Source organism: Ochotona curzoniae, unplaced genomic scaffold (genome assembly GCF_017591425.1).
Source record: "Ochotona curzoniae isolate NIBS_2020 unplaced genomic scaffold, NIBS_Ocur_1.0 contig_78, whole genome shotgun sequence".
In the NCBI taxonomy this organism is placed as follows: domain Eukaryota; kingdom Metazoa; phylum Chordata; class Mammalia; order Lagomorpha; family Ochotonidae; genus Ochotona; species Ochotona curzoniae.
In genome coordinates, this window is record NW_024466559.1 from 3,974,515 (window position 1) to 3,992,106 (window position 17,592).

Genomic DNA, 17,592 nt, shown 5'->3' on the forward strand with positions numbered 1-17,592 from the left:
AGATGAGCCCCAACCAGGGCTGTGCACATGTTCCTGGGATACCACAAGGCCTGCTGGCTCGGAGCCTTTGCCTTCTTGGGCTAAAAGGAGCTGCTTCTGCTATATCCAGGAGTGTCCGGCTGTCCTGCTGGAGACAGGCCTGGAATAGCTCAGGGGTAAGAATAGCCTGAGTGCAGAGCCAGCACCTGCTGCTTGGGGCTTGGCAGTTGTCGGCTGGCTTTGCTCCCTGGGGCTTCAGCTTCTGCGCTCCCTGTCCCATCTCCCTTGGATTCTCAGTAAGGAAAGCATCTTTCTGTGAAGACAACAGCCCTCAGCATCTCTAGAAGCTCCGGGGCCAACTGGAAATGGGAGGTGTGGACTTGCTGGGATTCCTCCTGGTCACTTTGGACTGCAATGTGACCATGCTGGGTGAGTGTCTACAGACCCCACCCCCTTACCCGGCCGGCTCAGCCTCCCTGGCCACACCCAGATCCAGTCCTTTGGGGCTGGGGAGAGCTGAGAAGAGCTGGGACTCTGGGGTTCCCCTTGGCTCCCCGGGACCTTCCCAGCATCCAGGGACCCCATCCTGGGTTCAGACCTTGTCTCAGTGTCTCATGATGACACCGGGTGTGGAATCTGGAGACCAATGTCCCTGGAAGGGGGCGTTTGGTGTGACTGTCTTGGGCTGCTTTGTCAGGGCAAGACCAGGGCAGTCAAGGTTTCCTGGAAAAGCCACAGCTGTTCATCTCTGCTTCCTTCTCATTCATCTGTTTCAGGTTTAAGTCTAGTCAAATGTTGAATGTGTAAAAAGCAGCCATCTCTGCTGGTTTACCCGAAAGCAGATTCCAAGTTTAGTTTTATTTGTTTGTTTGTTTGTTTCATTTTGTTTTGTTTTTAATGATGACAGTCACCAAGACCTCCCAAGTTGGAGTCCAATTTTCCAGGAGGTCGGAGTGTCATGGAAACAGGAATTGAGACAAGGACAGGTTGGAGTGCGCCTTGAAAGGGTTGTGGGGCAGAGGAGGGTCAGTGGGAAGGGAACGAAAAGTTTGGGACAAAACTGTTTCTGAAATCCGTCCATAGGTTTCATCACAAGCGTTCTCTCTGAACTTTTAAACCCCACATAGATAAGGACTTCAAAATGTTTTCCATCAAAATACGCTTCCCCATCTTCCCATAACTTCTCTGCAGTGCCTCCCTTCATGCCTGCCACATGGTTGATTCTGAATTTGCTCGTTTCTTTGTACATCTTGTGTTCAAAGCTCAAATGGCTTCAGCCCTGGCTGTGGTTACTTTCTGAGTTTTCTGATATCAAGTGGCATTTTTTCCCTGTCTCACCACAGAGCAGCGTATTCCTAAGTTATGTTGACATTAATTTTTAAAGATTGATTTATTTATTTGAAAGGCTGAGATACAGAAAGAGACAGAGTGAAAGAGAGAGAGAGAGAGAGAGAGATTTTGCACCTGCTGGTTCATTCCCAAGAGGACTGGATCTGGCCCAGGCTGAAATCAGGAGCCAGGAGCTTCTTCTGGGTCTCCTACATGAGTGACAAGGGTAGACTTGGTCCATCCTCTGCTGCCTTTCCTAGGTCATTAGCAGGGAGCTGGATCGGACGTGGAGCAGTTGGGATTTGAACTGGCCCTCAAATGGGATGCTGGTGATGCAGATGCAAATTTCAACCTCTACAGTACCAGCCCCTATTTTGGCAGTGTTTTAAGTTTATTCCCCAGAAATTGAGCCACAGCATAGAACAGGGCCATGGCGTCACTTTGGTTCTCTCATGACGAGCTGAAGAGAGACAGTTGTCACTCAGAGTGGTGGAGCACGGCGGGCCTGATACAGAAGTCTGAGGGGACAAAACTCTTCCTGAAGTCCCGTGTCAAGGACTGGGAGAGTCCTGCCAGTCATGAGCCCTGTGGGTACTGAGATCCCCCGGGGGCCACTGTCACATGAAGTTTTCCTTAATGCAACAGTTACTGCTCGCTAAGCACAGGCAGGGGACACCCTGACAGGCTTCCAAACAGGAAGGATGCCATAACATCGGGGTCAGTAATGCATGCAGACTTACGTTTTGGACCTTTTTGGGCCCAGAAGTACCAGTGGAATGACGTCACAGAGTCAGGTGTGCTCTGAGTCTGCTCATCCCGATGTATCTTGCAAAACACGCAGGTGCGGCCCAGTGTCCGGCTCAGCTGGACACAGGCGAGCTGTCCCGCCAGTGACATCGCTGCCACGGATGCGCAAACACTGCCAAAAGTCCCCAGGGAAAGAAAAAAATTGAATTGCACCCCCTAGGAGGGATCCTCAAAAATTGGATGGAAAACCTGCATTATGAGTTTCAATTTGTTTTTCTTTTTGCCTCACTTATCATTTGATTCCAAATGCTTAGGACCCTGAGCCCTCCCTCGTGGGAGAACCAGAGGGTGCTCTTGGCTTCGCCCCGACTCATTCCTGGCCACTGTGGCAATTTGGGGGATGAATGTGTGGATGACATCTCTCTCTCTCTCTCTCTGTGACTCCCCTTGTCTGTAACCCTCTGCTTTTCAGATAAACTGAATCTGTTTTTAAAGGCTTATTTGAGAGGGAGAGAATTCTCAGCCACCCTCCAACAGCCAGCGCTGAGCTAAAACCAGGAGCCCGGAACTCCATCAGGGTCGCCCATGCGCGTGGCAGGGGCCCGAGCACTGAACCACCAGCACCTGCTGCTTCCCAGGGTGCCCGTCAGCGGGGAGCGAGGAGCCTAGAGCAGGCACCTGAATGCTTGAGGTTCCAGAAGGCTGAGCCGCCAGCCCCCATCCGACCCCAGGAACTTGCTGCTCTACCCTCGCCCTGCCCTCTGCTGACTTCTTGGGTGTCCAGCCTCAGCGCCCCGGTTGGGCCTGGCTGTCGTGTGGGGAGGGAGAGGATGGGCCCTCCTGAGGCGGTGACGAAGCCCCCCTCTCTCCTAGGGAAGATCTGGCTCCTCCTCACGGTGCTGCTGCGCCTGGCGCTGCTGGTCCTGGGCGCGCTGCCAGTCTACCAGGATGAGCAGGAGCGATTCACCTGCAACACACTGCAACCAGGCTGCGTCAGCGTCTGCTACGATGCCTTCTCGCCCGTGTCCCCCGTGCGCTTCTGGGTGCTGCACAGCGTGTCCGTGATGCTGCCCTACGCGGTCTTCAGCGTCCACGTATTGCACGCAGGGGCCCGGCTGGCGGCCCGTCGGCTGGCTGGGGAATGCCGTCTGCTGCGCGTGCCTGACTTCTCCGGGGGCTACGTCCTGCACCTGTGTCTCCGGACCTTGTTGGAAGCAGCTTTGGGGGCCTCCCACTACCTCCTCTTTGGGTTCCTGGGCCCGGCCAGGTTCTCCTGCAGCCACGCCCCCTGCCCCGGCGTGGTGGACTGCTACGTGTCCCGCCCCACGGAGAAGTCCCTGGTGACCCTGATCATGTGGGCAGCCAGTGCACTGTCCCTCCTCCTCGGAGTCCTTGACTTGGTCCTTAGCCTGCGGGCCAGGGTCAGGAGGAAGACCAGGCTGGTGGCCAAGGGCAGCTCCATCAGAGAACAGCACCCTGGGGGCCCAGAGGATGAGGAAGGAGGGCAGCAGGCAGATAGGGTGTCCACGTGCCCTGGCCCCTGGCCCCAAGGTGAGGATGCCGCCAGCCCTAGTGGTACATCCCACGGATCCAGGTGTCCGGAGCTTCCAGATGAAGATGCCAGTGAGGGGATGTCCTTAGCCAGTGATCACCTGGCCAGGGGGAGCAGGGAGCCAGGGGGCAGGCCACTCAGGGAGGCCTCTCGGCATCCCAGCAGCTCAGGCTCCACTGTGGTAGAGGAGCGATCTTCCCTGGACCCTCGGCTCAAGCTGGCTGTGCACCACTCCTGCAGTCGGCTGCAGGCCCCTGCCAGGCCAGCCAGCTCGGGCAGTGCCCCTCACTTGAGAGCAAAGAGGTCCGAGTGGGTGTGAAGGGAGCCGCCCCAGCAGGTGCAAAGTGACTGGTCATTTGGTCACATTCTGGGAGGGCAGCACTGGCATGATCAGTAGGACTGGGCCAGGCTGGCTTTGTGGGGGACGCTGGCCAAGCGGGCAGATTTACTTAGAAGGCACCGTTCATGGACTCAATGCATTGGGACATCCACAAGCAACAACGGAAGGGTGAAGGCGACCGGGTGGGGTTTGCTGCAGTGTGGCTCTTGACCTCACTGTCCTGTGGCCTGTATTTCCCGGGTCTGGGTGAGGTGAGGAGATGGGAAGTGATTTTGAGATGCTTTGCTTGTTTTTCTGCTCACGCTGGAGGCCTCTGTGATGCCCCGTGACACGCGTAACTTCTCCGAGGCTCCTAATAAAATGGACGCCGATGGCATCGTGAGACCGCGCCTCCAAGGTTGTGTGTGCTAGGAGGAGTGACCAGGATGCCCGGTGGGGGGCATCGCGTGTTGCTGCAGTGTGTGTGTGTGTCCCCAGGTGAGAAGCGCCCCGGCTCGCGCTCCCAGCCTCTCACCTCCTGTGTGAAGGTTGGCAGGCTGGTAGAAGCTGCGGGCCAGGGAGCCAGTAGCAGGTCAGCCGTCTCTCCGCCTTGGCTCTGCTCTGTGCAGCTCTCTCTGGGGGAGTGTCTGAGCGCCACAAGGGAAAGTGCTGCGCTTGCGTTTTCCTGGAGAGGTGAAGGGGTTCACTTGATCTTCACTCCCAGGGAGGGCGGCAGAGGCTCCCGATCTCCAGCCCCTCTCCTGACTTCATCTAACAATTTGGATGAGATATCAAGATCTGAGATGGTACAGGTGTTGTGGCCAGCATGGTGGTGATGCTGGCATTCCACATAGATGCTGGCTGGAGTTCTGGGTACTTCACATCCTCTCCAGCTCCCTGCCAATGCACCCGGGAAGGCAACAGAGGATGGTCCAAGTGCTTGGGCTTCTACCGCCCAGATGGGAGACCCAGCTGAAGTGCCTGCTGCTGGCTTTGTCTTGCCCCGTCCTAGCTGTTAGAAGATTCTCTCTGCATAAAGTCTTATTTCAAATTATTTTTTTCTTTTAAAAGAAACTTATGCATGTGCTATAGTCAGCAAAACCTCCTGGGTTCCTTGCGAAAGTGTCTCTGTTTAGGTCTTTGGTTAAGAACTTGCTACTTCGTTTACAGTATTTAGAGGAAGAGCATGAAAAAAGAAAAACTTTTGCTCAAAACAAAACCCAAAAAACCTACTGCTCTTCTAGAGCTTTCTGGATATTTCTGGCCTTGGGGAGGATTGTACAAGGTTCCCCATAAAGGTGCACAAATTCAGTGTCACACCTGGGGCGACATGAGTCAGCTGTGGGGTACGGTGGTGAGGCTTCCCAGCGGGACACCTGTACCCCACGGTATAGTGCTGCTTCCAATCCTGGCTCTACCTGCCATTCTGGCTTCCGCTAACATGCACACACTGGAAGGCAGCAGGTGCTTGGTCCTTGGGTCCCTGCCACGCGCATGGGAGAGAGCCAGATGAAGTTCCTGGCTCCTGGCTTCTGCCTGGCCGACAGACATGGTGGGGCTGGGGAGGATGAATGATGGGGGAAAAAAAAATCTCTATCGTGTCTGTACTTTTTGGAGAAAACAAAAAAATCGCGAGTGCTTGGTCCGGAAGGTCACCCCTCACTCTGGGGAAGGAGGAGGCAGACATGTCATCTCCAGGTGAGGCTCCGTCAGTTTATAACACGCATTTTCTGTGCAGAGAGAGGACGCGGTGAGCTCCAGCCACCAAGACTACTGCCCCTCCCAGGAGCCCAGAATCACCAGCACCCCTCACCCCCATGCTCCTTCCTCTCCAAGGACAACAGCACAGGTGGGTGGAGGACCTTTTGATCCCCACGCCACCCCGTGTCGTGGTTGTCAGCTCAGCCTGCCTGAGAGGACCAGGCTGGGTTAGAGAACTTAGAATTCTGTGTCTGGAGTGCAGCCTGTGCCTTGAACTTTTCTTCAAATGTGTGGGTGGAGCTGAGACCTGGACTGTTAATTGGAGCTGGCTGGGCTTGCAGAAGTCCTCAGGCTGGGGTAGGGGGTGGAGAGGCCTCCAGACCTCTGCTGGCCTGGCGAGCTCCTCCCTAGAGCCTGCTGTCCTGGGGTCACAAGCTTCTCCCTCAGTCTGTGGTGGCAGTCCCTCCCTTTGTGGGGTGTCCCATGGGGCTGTGGAACTCCTGGGGATGTACCACCACTTGTGCTTCTGGGGTGCCAGATTGCAGCACTGGGTGAAACACAGCTGATGACCTGAGGGAGAGAGAGAGAGAGAGAGAGAGAGAGAGCAGGGCATCGGGAACAAGCCTGGAGGGCAGGTACCACTAACTCCAACCTCCAGGCCAGCACCCTTGTCATTTTGGGGGTGCTGAGTGCGCAGTGGGGCTCTGCAGTGTCCTAACCTGCCAGCTGAGCTCTGGGGCGCGCGCGTGTGTGTGTGTGAACCTGTAACATCATCTGAGAACCCTTCTGTCCTGCGATTGCTGGGGTCTCAGGTCTTGTGTGGCCCTGGGACTGGCAGCCATCCTGGGATCTGGCGCATCCTCACATGATTCCATGAGGCCCTGGTGTGCCTCCACTTATCCTCCTTCCCTAAGCTTGTCATCAGACCCAGTGTGTTCCCTGGATCACCTAGCTGTACAGCTGGACTGCCGGACCACCCCACAGTCCGCGTGTGAGTTCCAATGGGTGACAGCTGTGTGTGGGACATGACGTGCATTCCATAAAGAAGCCAACTGCAGCAGCTGGCACAGTGGTGTAGCACGGTAAACCACTGCCTGCAATGCCAGCTTCCCCTCCGGGCAGCGGTTCGAGGCCCTGCTGCTCCACTTCCGAGACCCCTGCTAATGCTCTTGGGAAATCAAGAGAAGATGACCCAGTGCTTGGGCCCCTGCACCCACATGGGAGAACCATAAGAAGTTCCTGGCTGCAGCCTGGCCCAGCCCTGGCTCCTGTGATCATCTGGGGAAGTGAATCAGCAGGTGGAAGATCTTTCACTCTTTCTGCCTTATATTTTGAACTTCCAAATAAATAAAAATCCAGAACCCACTGAAAAAGTCTTTTCATCTTTCACTGAAGGTTTGGTGGAGCAGATCTTTGGGGAGCATTTTGTTCTTTAAATAAGAGTAACACAGCTGACGGTTTTTAAGAAGATGGACTCTTAGATTGCCACAGATCTTAACTATATTTCTCAGCTGTGAGAACGAGGATTTTTTGAGCAGAGGTTAGTAAAAGCCATCTTTGTGTGGTAGAAGTCCTGTGGTGCAGTTTGGAAGTCAGGCGGGACCCCAGATTTCTGCCCTCATTCACAGAATTTGGAATTATGAACCGGAATTTTGGAATTTTGTGATGGTGAATGTTTGCAGGAGCCCAGGGTGGGGTCCTGTGTGGGTAACAGGGTCAGGGTGTTCAGCATTTCTGAATTAATGAAAAATAGGCGGTGGCACGGTGCTGCCACAAGATGGCAGTAGAGTATCACCTATGGAAAGCTCAGCGTCCACCCCTCCCTGCCCCCAGAGCCCGTCCAGGTCAGCCTTGCACCCTGCGTGCCCCGTCCTTTGTCATCTTTCCAGGAATTTCTCTTGGCAAGAATAATCTATGGACCTACGCGCCCCAAACTCTGAGACTCCTGGGGTGGGGGGGCAGTGCCACACACCCTGGAGCAGGGGACGAGATGGCAGTGCCACATGCTTGGTTCTTAAACCCTCTAATAAACCTTTTCCTTTGGGCTTTGTGTGTCTCCCCGTTCACAGCCAAAATCCCTTGCTTAAGATTTTGATAGGTTCGGCTTTATTTACATCCACCTTCCAGCCACACGGTAATTATGTCTTCCCCCACCCCCTACAGACCCCCGTATTTGACAAGATTTCCAGAAAAAGAGGCAGGTTTGTATATATGGCAACTCAGGCCACACCTGGGGTGCCCCCAAAGGGGGAGGGGTACTCAGTGAAGGTGCCCCCTGCTTTTTCCCTTTGTCACCCCAACATCAGCGGTGGAGTCTGATCTCATGGGGATCTCATGGGGATCAGCAACGTCGGGAAGTTTTTAGTCCTCAGAGCAGATGACTGGCAGACAGGATGTGTGCCATGAGTCTCCAGGGCTCCAGGTGCGGTAATTCCTGACAGCGGTGGCAGTCTGCGGGTGTTCTAAGCACCCAAAGGCCACCTGGTCCAAGAGCACCTTGCAAAGATCAATTATTAACAGTTCAGGAGGTGGCACCGTGCCACGGCTGACCGGCCCCTTGACACTGGGGCCCCTGTTTGAGCTGTGTCCATCATGGGATTGAGCCATGCGAAGACCAACATGCTCACGGGGGACCTGTGCTCTCCCTGCATCCCATTGGTCAGGTGCAACCCCTGGCACCTTCCCTGGCATGGGTCTGCAGGATTGGCTGTGCTATCTTCAGACCCATGCAGGAGTTGCCACGGGGGTCCAAAGCGGACCACAGATGGGTACCCAAGTCACCCGTTGGCAACTCTGGTATGGCTACAGCTGCTGGACAAAGAGAAGGTTTTACAGTGGCTTGGGGTGATGAAATTGGCATAGGAGCTCTGGTAGTTGTTCTTATCTTACTGTAAATCTGATTGACTCACTTAAAAAAAAATGCACGTCATAGCAGACAGAACTCCGGGGAAAGACTTCCAAAATGTCAGCTTGTGAGAATTCTCCCCTTCCCTCCCCGCGGAAGCCTTTGACCCCAAAGAGTTTCCATCCTATTATCATTGTTATTTAAAGCCACTAAAGGTTCCTATTAGGAGAAAGCACAAACATCTTAGCAGGATGCCCCAGGACAAGTCTCCTCCCACTGCCTTCCCCAGCCCAGTAGCGCCATTGCTTATCTTGATTGACAGGTTAAAAAGGGACCCGGGGGCACCAGAGCCCACCAATTACTTTTAAATTATTGCTAATCTGTTAGAAACATAACAAGCATAAGGAATAAAAATATCATTAAAAAAAAAAAAAGTCTGCCCAAGCAGCTACTACTTTCTGCTGGGTTCTGGGGGAAAAAAAAAACCCCAAAAACAAAAAACTTGCCAGAGCTGAGTCAATAGAATTTAGGCACAGAGTTTTTTTTGTTTTTTTTTTTAATAAAGAAAAACTTGTAGTTTATAATAGTTCATGGGTTCAATTAGGAGGGAAAAAGAAGGGAGTTTTGTAATGCAATTGTCCAGGGAAGGAAAATGCTTTAAATTGGGGATTATGTGAAGGGACCCCCTGTAGGGCATTCAGAGTGCGCCGGCGGCGGGAGCCCCAGTTAGGCCCGCTAACAATGCCCGGGAAAGCTGTTTAAAAGGCGGAGCGGATTGGGCAGCGGGTCCTCGCAGAACTGTTACAAGTCTTCCTGTCGCCCGGCTCCCTCGCCGTTTTAAAGAGAAAAGTCCTCCGCGCCTTTAAAGGCACAGTGCAAAGGGCTCCGAGGTGGCCAATTGGTCCGCCTGGGGAGGAGAGGCGGCGGCAGGCAGGGAAACCTCAGACTACACAAGCGCTCTGGGAGAGGAAAGAAGATCAAAGTTTCTCAAACTCAAAAGCCCAAAAGTTTCCTACAGACGAACCCTATTCATCTGGCTGCTCTTCAGCGATGACGTGCCCCGCCACTGGACAGACAGGTAGAAAGCTCAACAAACCGCCAGTCTTCTGCAAGTTCAACCGCTCAAAGAAATTAGCTTAGCCCCCTTGGAGAAATAATAGCTCCTCCACCCCGCCCTGCCTCCTCCAGGAAGAGCAGCACCCTGGGGCCTCACAAGCGCGGACTTTTAAGATGTTCACCCGTGGGCTGAAGGCGTCCGAAGCGCCTTGCCGCTCCGATGGCCACAGGCCACGCTCTGGGGAGCAGCCTAGGCGCTGTCCTGCACTCACCTGGACAGTGGGCAGTTCAGCCCGGCGCGCAGTTGGCACCCATGGGGGTGGGTCTGGGGACCCAGAGTGACCAGGTACAGGAGGGAGTCGCTAGGCCCTAAGCAGGCAAAGTGCCAGGTCCCTCCACGAAGGTGACAGCTGTGTGGAAGCAACAGTGCGCCCCACCTGGGGTGCTTTTGCTTCCAGCCCCGCAGCCATCCTGAGCGTGCCAACAGCTCGGGCGCAGGACTGCCACGGTGCCCAAGGCCAGCGTAGAGGTGGGCTAACCGGGAAAACACCCTGTTTCTCCTGGCAGTCCGCAGAAGTGGGTGGGAGTGGGGAGGGGCACGAGGTGTCCAATCACTTCTCAAAAGTCATTTTATTGACAAAATAGAATACTTATATTTGTTCTTACAGGGGGTAACCTCTAAACTTTTTACAAAAGACATGTACACATTGTATATCTTTGGATATCTACATATGGTACACATTTGTACATTTTAACAAATAATTATATAAATACATCCTCTAATGTAACAAACCCGTATTTACTTGTAGGGTAGATAATTAAGACATTGCTTGCTCGTTTATTTAAGGCATGTGCCCGGTCAGCGGTCGCAGTCACTCCCCTCTGCTGCTTCCAGACCCTTCCATGCTTAGGGTTTTCCGGTTCGAAGAACCCAGGGGTCCAGCAGAGAGGAGGTGGCGGTGGGGGCGGGGAGGGGACGGATGTCCTTTGGGAGCCGTCAGCAGCTCCAGTCTCCAGGTTAGCGAAGGGCTCCAGACCCAGGGTTGGGGAACGCGGACCGCAGCGAATCCACCCTCGGGGATCCCGTTGGGAGGAGCTGCTCCGACGCGGTGCAGGGGGGTGGGGCTGCGCGGGGGGCGCGGCTGTAACGCCAGGTTCTCAGCGAGTCCTGGAGGTCCCAGCTAATGGATACCATTAAGAGTTCATTATCATGCTAATAGCAGTCAACAGTGGGGGGAAGCCGGGAGGGAGGGAGTGGAAAGGAGGCTCCCACCATCACTCGGGGCGCTCAAACCTGGGACAGGGGCATTTGCTTCGGGTAGGAGCCCGAACTGGCCGTGCCCGAGCGCCAGGTCAGGCCGGTGCTGACGTCGCTGTAGAGCGAGCCCCCGCCCCCTCCGCAGCCCGGGGGTCCCCCGCTCCCCGCCGCGCCACCACCACCACCGCCACCACCGCCACCACCACCTCCTGCAGCCCCCGGTGCGCCCAGGCCCGCGCCCGCGCCGCCGGCCGCCGCCGCCGCGCCCTTGCTGGCCCAGCAGCAGCGCGTGCAGAGCGCGCGCCACGACTCGAGGGTCTTGCCCGACCAGACCCACACGCCCGACGTGATGCCCACGACGAGGTACATGAAGTATTTGAGCATAAAGACGGCGTAGTCGGGCCTGCGCGCCTGGTCGGGCTGCAGGTCCCGCAGGCACGGGCAGTTGTGTGTGGCTTCCCAGCGCGGTCGGTTGTGCTGCTCGTAGAAGAGGCAGGCGACCACGACGGCGGCGGGCACAGTGTAGAGCACGGTGAAGAGGCCCAGGCGGATCATGAGTTTCTCCAGCTTGTGCGTCTTGGTGGGGCCGCCCTGCTGCTTGATGACCGAGCGGATGCGGAAGAGCGACACGAAGCCGGCCAGCAGGAACATGGTGCCGATGAAGAGGTAGATGACCAGCGGAGCCAGCACGAAGCCGCGTAGGTTGTCCAGGCTCTGGTTGCCCACGTAGCAGATGCCGGCCACCGGGTCGCCGTCCACCGAGCTGAGTGCCAGCACGGCGATGGACTTGACGCTGGGCACAAGCCAGGCGGCCAGGTGGAAGTACTGCGAGTAGCCAGCGATGGCCTCGTTGCCCCACTTCATGCCAGCTGCCAGGAACCAGGTGAGCGACAGGATGACCCACCAGATGGAGCTGGCCATGCCGAAGAAGTAAACGAGCAGGAAGACGACGGTGCAGAGCGCGGGGCCCGTGGTCTCGTAGCGCACGTGCTGCCCCACGGCGCCCAGCTCCTCGTACTCGCTGCGCCCGCCCGCGCCCCCCGCGCCCCCAGCCGCCGCCGCCGCTGCCGCCGCGCTCCCGGGCCCGCCCGCGGCCCCCGCGCCAGGCGCGCCGCCGCTGCACGCCACCTTCTCGTGGCCGGCCACTAGGCGCACCAGGTAACCGACGGACACGAAGAGGTAGCAGGCCGAGAGGAAGATGATGGGCCGCTCAGGGTACTTGAAACGCTCCATGTCGATGAGGAAGGTGGACACAGTGGCAAAGGTGGACACGAAGCACAGCACGGACCACAGGCCGATCCAGAAGACGGTGAAGGCGCGTTCGTCCTGGCTGAAGAATGGGTTGTGGCACGGCAGCGCGCAGTTGGCGATCTGGCCCGTCTTGACGCGGTTGTAGAGCGGGTGCCGCTCGCTGGACACGCTCACCATGGGCGCCCGGCACTGGCAGCCCGACTCGCAGGGCGCCGCGCTGCCGCCAGAGGGCCGCGCTTTGCCGCCGCGCGCGGGGGGCACCGCGGCGTCCCCGCCGCCCCGACCGCGGTGCGGGGGCCGGGCTCCCGGCGGACGGCCGTGGCCGCTGCCCGAGGGCTGCGGCGGCTGCTCCCCCGGAGGCGGGGGCGGCGGCGGAGGCGGGGGCGGCGCGCGGCGCGGCGGGCTGGGCGCGGCTGTGGTGAGATCGGTGCGGTTGTAGTCCATGCACAGAGTGTCCGGGGTGCCCTGCTCCGGCAGGCGGTCGCAGCGCATGCGGTCGGGCCAGGCGAAGCCGTATTGGCGCATGAGCGGCGCGCAGCCGGCCTTGGCGCGCTCGCACACGGCGCGGCAGGGCGGCAGTGGCTTCTTGTAGTCCTCCAGGCAGATGGGCGTGTACATGGAGCACAGGAAGAACTTGAGGTCCGGCGAGCACTGGATCTCCACCAGCGGCCAGAACTGGTGCACCTCCAGGCCCGCCTCGTCCTGCGTGTCGTGGTTGAACTGGTTAGGCATGTATGTGTAGTTGTAGCCGATGCCCTTGCACAGCGGCACGGTGATCTCCTGGCACGCCAGCTCCTTGGTCGAGGCGGCCGCAGCGCCGCTGGAGCGCTGCAGCAGCGCCAGCGCGGCCAGCAGCGAGGTCACTTCCAACAGGTAGCTCCACTCCATGCTGCGCGCCCTCGGGTCTCCGCCCGCCGCCAGCGGGGCCGGCGCCTCCTCCTCCTCCTCCTCTCCGCTTCGCTGCAGGCCCGCGCTCAGCTCTCGCGGAGCAGGGCGGCCCGGCCCCGGCGCATCGCCCCGACTCGTTCGCTCGCTCGCTCCCCCTAACGCGCGCCGGGCCCCTCTGCGGCCGGGACGCTGGCGGGCTCGGGGCGCAGCGGCGGCGGGTGACGCCGCAGCGGCAAGTTTCCGCCCGGGCCGCAGTCAAGATGGCTGGGGACGAGCTGCTCGCAGAACCGGGGCCCGCTCAAGCCCGGAGGGCTCCCCTCGGGCTCCGGATTCTCATGCCCGCCTCCAGCCGAGGTCGCGAGCGGACAGGATCCGCCTTTGCCCGAGGCCGTCGCCGCTTTCTCTCTCCGTGCGTCCGCCTGGCCAGCCGCTTGCTCCTTCTCTGCCTGCGGTGCAAATCCGCGCCGCGCTCTGCAGCAGCCCAGCCGGTTCCTCCTCCGAGCCTGGTGTGCGACCCGAGCTCTCTCCGGAAGCTCAGCGGACACCTGAGCGGCGCGTCCGGCCCAGCCGCCGCCGCTTCGGCGGGAGCAGTGGCCTTCGCCCAACTTCCCGGCTGCGGCCCCCGAGCACCGCGCGCCCGCCTCATGAATATTTATACAGCCTTGGCGCAGCTCCTCCCCCGAGCGCACGCCAATCGCCGGCGGCCGGGGCGGGGTCGGCGCGGGGGCTGCTCCGCCTTCTGCGGGCTGGCGGGCTGGGGGGGCCCCGCGCGCCCTGCGGGCGGTCAGTGCGGGTCACCTTGGGCTTGACCGTGGAGAGCGCCGCGAGGGCCGCCAGCAGCTCCCCGGCGACCCTTTCGGCCTCGCCATTCCCGAGGCTGGCCCTGGGGCGGCTTGTGCTGCGCGCGCTTCCTCGGGTTTCCAGCGGGCGGAGCCAGTGCCAATCCCCGCGCACCTTGCGGGGAATCCGCGCTGTCCCACGAGCCAGCCCCGGGAAGAGGTTCTGCCTGGGTCGTCCTCGCGATGCGAGGCTTGGAGATCTGGGCGCCACGAAGCAGCAACCGGTCTTTCGAGACAAGGGTCTGCACGCCTGGACCTTCCTCCACTCCCCCACCCCGCCTGCGTAGAGTGTGACTCGGTGGGAAGGGGGCCCAGCCAGCCTCCTTCCTTCCTTGGGGTAGGGTGGCAGGGAGCAGGGTTTTGCTCTTCCGGTGAGCCCACGTTCCCCAAAGAAAAATAAAGCACCGGGGACGCGGTGCTTCTCCGTACAAAACATTCCAGGGTTCTCCTAAAAACAAAACCAAAACTTGTACGTAACACAGTGCAGCCTCGGGTTCCTGTCTGGGTACTTGGAGCTCCCGGCCGTATACGCAGAGTGCCGGGGCTCTCAGCTAGCGGGGTGTCCCCCAGTCCGTCACCCCCTCACCCGGTCACCCTGGCCGTGCTCCGTGGTGGGAGGCGCGCGGGGGGCCACGCGTGGGGCTGCGGTTCGGCCACGCGCGCGCGCGCACAATCGCTTGGGAACGGGATGGGGTGGGGGTATGAGCGAGGAGCCGGTGGCCCGGCAGGTTCCTTGACGCTTGTTAGGGCGTCGCAGGGGGTTGTCTTTCTCCCCGAATGGAGCGTTTCTGTTTTAATTGATGTGCTGTTTCATTTAGCGCTTGTGTGGGACTCACGCTGCGGCTGTAATTACTGTAATCTCGGGAGCTGGCACTTCAGTTGGCCGGGAGGGTGGAGTCTCCCTCATCTGCGTCTCCCTCCTTCTCTCATTCTCTCTCTTTTTCTCTTCCTTTCTTTCCTCCCTCCTTCCCCATCTCTCTCTTGTGTTCTCTCTCTTTCTCTCTCTCTCTCCTCTCTCTCTTCTGTCGTCTTCTGCTTTACGCTATCCAAACCAGAATCCCGCACTCAAGATTCGTGGAGTGTGCAGAGTCGCGCGCCTCTCCTGGTGGCCCCTTGTGCGCGCCGCGCGGTTAGGTCAGGGACAGGTGAGGCCCCACGAGGGTCGTGCGGACCGAGCCGGGCACCTGCGCGCTGCTCTGCGGGGACCCGGACAAGCTCAGACCCAGCGAGCGAGCGCCCTTCCAAAAGCAACACACTCCGCTGCTTTTGCGCAGCAGGGAAATGTCAAATAGTGAAGCTTAGAATCGCGCTCTATAAATTTACCAGAATCAGACAGAAAAACAACCTGACATTTGAAAATTGAGGCTGAAAAGAGTTGATTTTGGCGCTTCATGGGCATTTGATTCTTGCTGGATTTTTTTTTTTCTTTTGGAGACAAGATGAAAGGTTTGCTGATGTGGAATGTGGAAAATTTTGGTAAGTGTATTAAGCTCGTATGAAAAAAAAATAAGCAGGCATTAAGTTCAGAATCTAAAAATATCATGGTATAGGCAGTGTGGGGGGATTTTTTTGGTCTGCTTTAGGAGATTAAAACTAGTTGCATAAGATCATGAAAAATTATAAATGAGCGAATATTAAGAATAGTATTTGAAAAAAATGAGAAAAGTGAAAAAAAAAAGTCTTAGGGAGTGACTGGAAGCCAGTGTGTGCAGTGGTAACAGTTTCAGCTAAGAGAGCTGGATGTTGCATCAGTTTGCAGGCAAAATAAAGGTCTTTGTCCTGTGTCACACAGCATTTCCAGGATAGGGAAGTCTTTTTTTGTTTTTTTTTTTTGGTGATGACTTAGGCACGCTGGGCAGCATCTAAAGGGGTTTCAGAGCAGGTATCTCAAGTGTAAGCAGAGGAAGGGCGGAAGGCAGGATGTGAGCCAAGAGGTTTTGCAGAAGCGTTGCCTCCCCGCTCAGAGAACAGTAAGCACCATCCATGCACACACCACAGGTTATCCACACGCTGAGGGTCACAAGAAGGAAACGGCAGGAAGTGTGTTCCTGCGGGTGATTTAAAAAAAAAAATAATTTAGATTCTTCTCACCAGACACCTGCTGAAAGAAGATTAAGTGGAGGAGTCCTTAGGCACTGATGAATTTCCTCAGGTGTTACGTAAGACACCGTTTGTTTTTCTAAATGTTTTCTTTCTTCCTTCCTTCCTTCCTTCCTTTCTTTCTTCCTTCCTTCCTTCCTTCCTTCCTTCTTTCCTTCCTTCTTTCTTTCTTCTTCCTTCTTTCCTTCCTTCCTTCCTTCCTTCCTTCCTTCCTTCCTTCCTTCCTTCCTTCCTTCCTTCTTCTTTTTCTTCTTCTGTTTAAGGGAAATAGGTGTTGTATTCTTAGAGGATTTAAAACTGTGTTGGCTAATGTCAGGGCATTTAACTTTGGAAAGATTTTTTAAAATTATTTTTATTTTTGATGATTTTTACATATTTGATTAGGGTGCTAGGGGTCAAGAGCTACAGGAAGGTGGGTGAGATCACCATTTCCACATTCTTTTTTTTCCTTCCTGTATCTGGGGAAGGAGGGAGATAAGGGGAGAAGCCACACCCAGCTTCCCAGGCATCCCAGGGTCCCTGATGTGGGGCATACTCTGAGGATCCTACTCATGAGGTTTCGATAGTTCAGCAGTTCTGAATTACTGCCAACCTTGCCACTCCAAGCACGATGAAGTCTCTCCAGCACCCACAGGCTGATATAGTCTACCTCAGAGTCTCAGTTTGCCCAGATAGTCACTGCCAACACGTGGCTCGGGTAGTTGATGAACTTGTTCTGTTCTCCGTCCTCTGTTGTGGTACCAGGTGTTCTCTGCAGACTCCAATGGACTGCCATATCCTCCATGTGCACCTGGAAATGCTGTCCACTGCTCCGTCTAAACCATGGAGGAGGTCTAGCTCTGACAGATGCACTCCACGATCAGACCATGGAACCTGCACTTCTCTCCAAGGTTGGGATTCTGAGTCCAGCAATTCAGCTGGAGTGACCCCTCAAAGAAACTTCATCTGAAGTAATCCCAGACCTGATGTCTGTGTGTGCATGTCAGTACAGGATCTGGCACCATCCGTCGCCCCATTCAGCTTATGCACATGCTGGTGGTTGCAACTGTTGGGTCAATTCTGCCTCTACCTCTATCTTCTACACAAACCAATGGTGTTGCAGCTCAGACTGATCCTGCCCACCACACACTGGGCCTTCATGGACACTGGTGGGAGTTGCAGCCTAGTTGGAGCGACCCACAGTAACCCCTATCAGGCCTGCCCCCTGCCCTGGTTCTCGTGCTTGCCAGTATGTACAGCTGACGGGTCCAGTCCATCCCACATCCCATTCAGCTCTCATACGTGTCAAGGGCCATGATGCCTAATTGAACCCAACCAGTCCCACTATCCAGCCCACACGCATGCCAGTGGGTGCCACTCTGTCTAGCAATGCCTGCCTCAGTCCTCGTTCTCATGCTCAACATTGAGAGTGGCAACCCAAGAGGGAGGTACCCACTGTTTCCCTACTGGTCCCATTCTACTCCCGGATCCTGCACTCTCCAGCTGGTTCTGCAGTTTAACTTGACAGAATTTGTCCCTGCTCTCCTTGCGCCATCATCTGCCAGCTGATGCTGAGGCAAAGTCCAGCCAAACCAATGCTATTCTGGCTTGTGCATGCAAGCCAGTTGGAACAGTCAACCCAGCCTGGTTTTCCCCTGATCTTACATGAGGTCAACAGGAATTGAAGTCCTGCCGGGTCTGCCTTATCCCAATTCTCTCTCTTCCAGTGGGAGTGATGGTCCAGCAGGG

The 17,592-nt window shown here is 56.8% G+C and overlaps 2 protein-coding genes across 4 annotated transcripts; one reads left to right on the top strand and one right to left on the bottom strand.

Moving 5' to 3' along the window:
* Window positions 1–113: 113 nt before the first annotated feature.
* Window positions 114–3,926, top strand: GJD4 (gap junction protein delta 4). Its single transcript, XM_040992618.1, has 2 exons — window positions 114–408; window positions 2,929–3,926. Exons 1-2 carry the CDS (start codon window positions 345–347, stop codon window positions 3,924–3,926), a joined length of 1,062 nt encoding a protein of 353 aa, XP_040848552.1. The 5' UTR covers window positions 114–344.
* A 6,211-nt stretch (window positions 3,927–10,137) lies between these two features.
* FZD8 (frizzled class receptor 8) lies at window positions 10,138–13,518 on the bottom strand. 3 transcript variants are annotated; one of them, XM_040992530.1, is made up of 2 exons: window positions 10,978–13,518; window positions 10,138–10,923 (listed from the first exon to the last, which is right to left on the bottom strand). In XM_040992530.1, exons 1-2 carry the CDS (start codon window positions 12,923–12,925, stop codon window positions 10,817–10,819), a joined length of 2,055 nt encoding a protein of 684 aa, XP_040848464.1. In that variant the 5' UTR covers window positions 12,926–13,518; the 3' UTR covers window positions 10,138–10,816. The 3 variants fall into 3 exon arrangements, with proteins under 3 accessions (XP_040848464.1, XP_040848463.1, XP_040848462.1); XM_040992529.1 differs by having other exon boundaries at window positions 10,963–13,518; XM_040992528.1 differs by having other exon boundaries at window positions 10,138–13,518.
* Window positions 13,519–17,592: the final 4,074 nt, after the last annotated feature.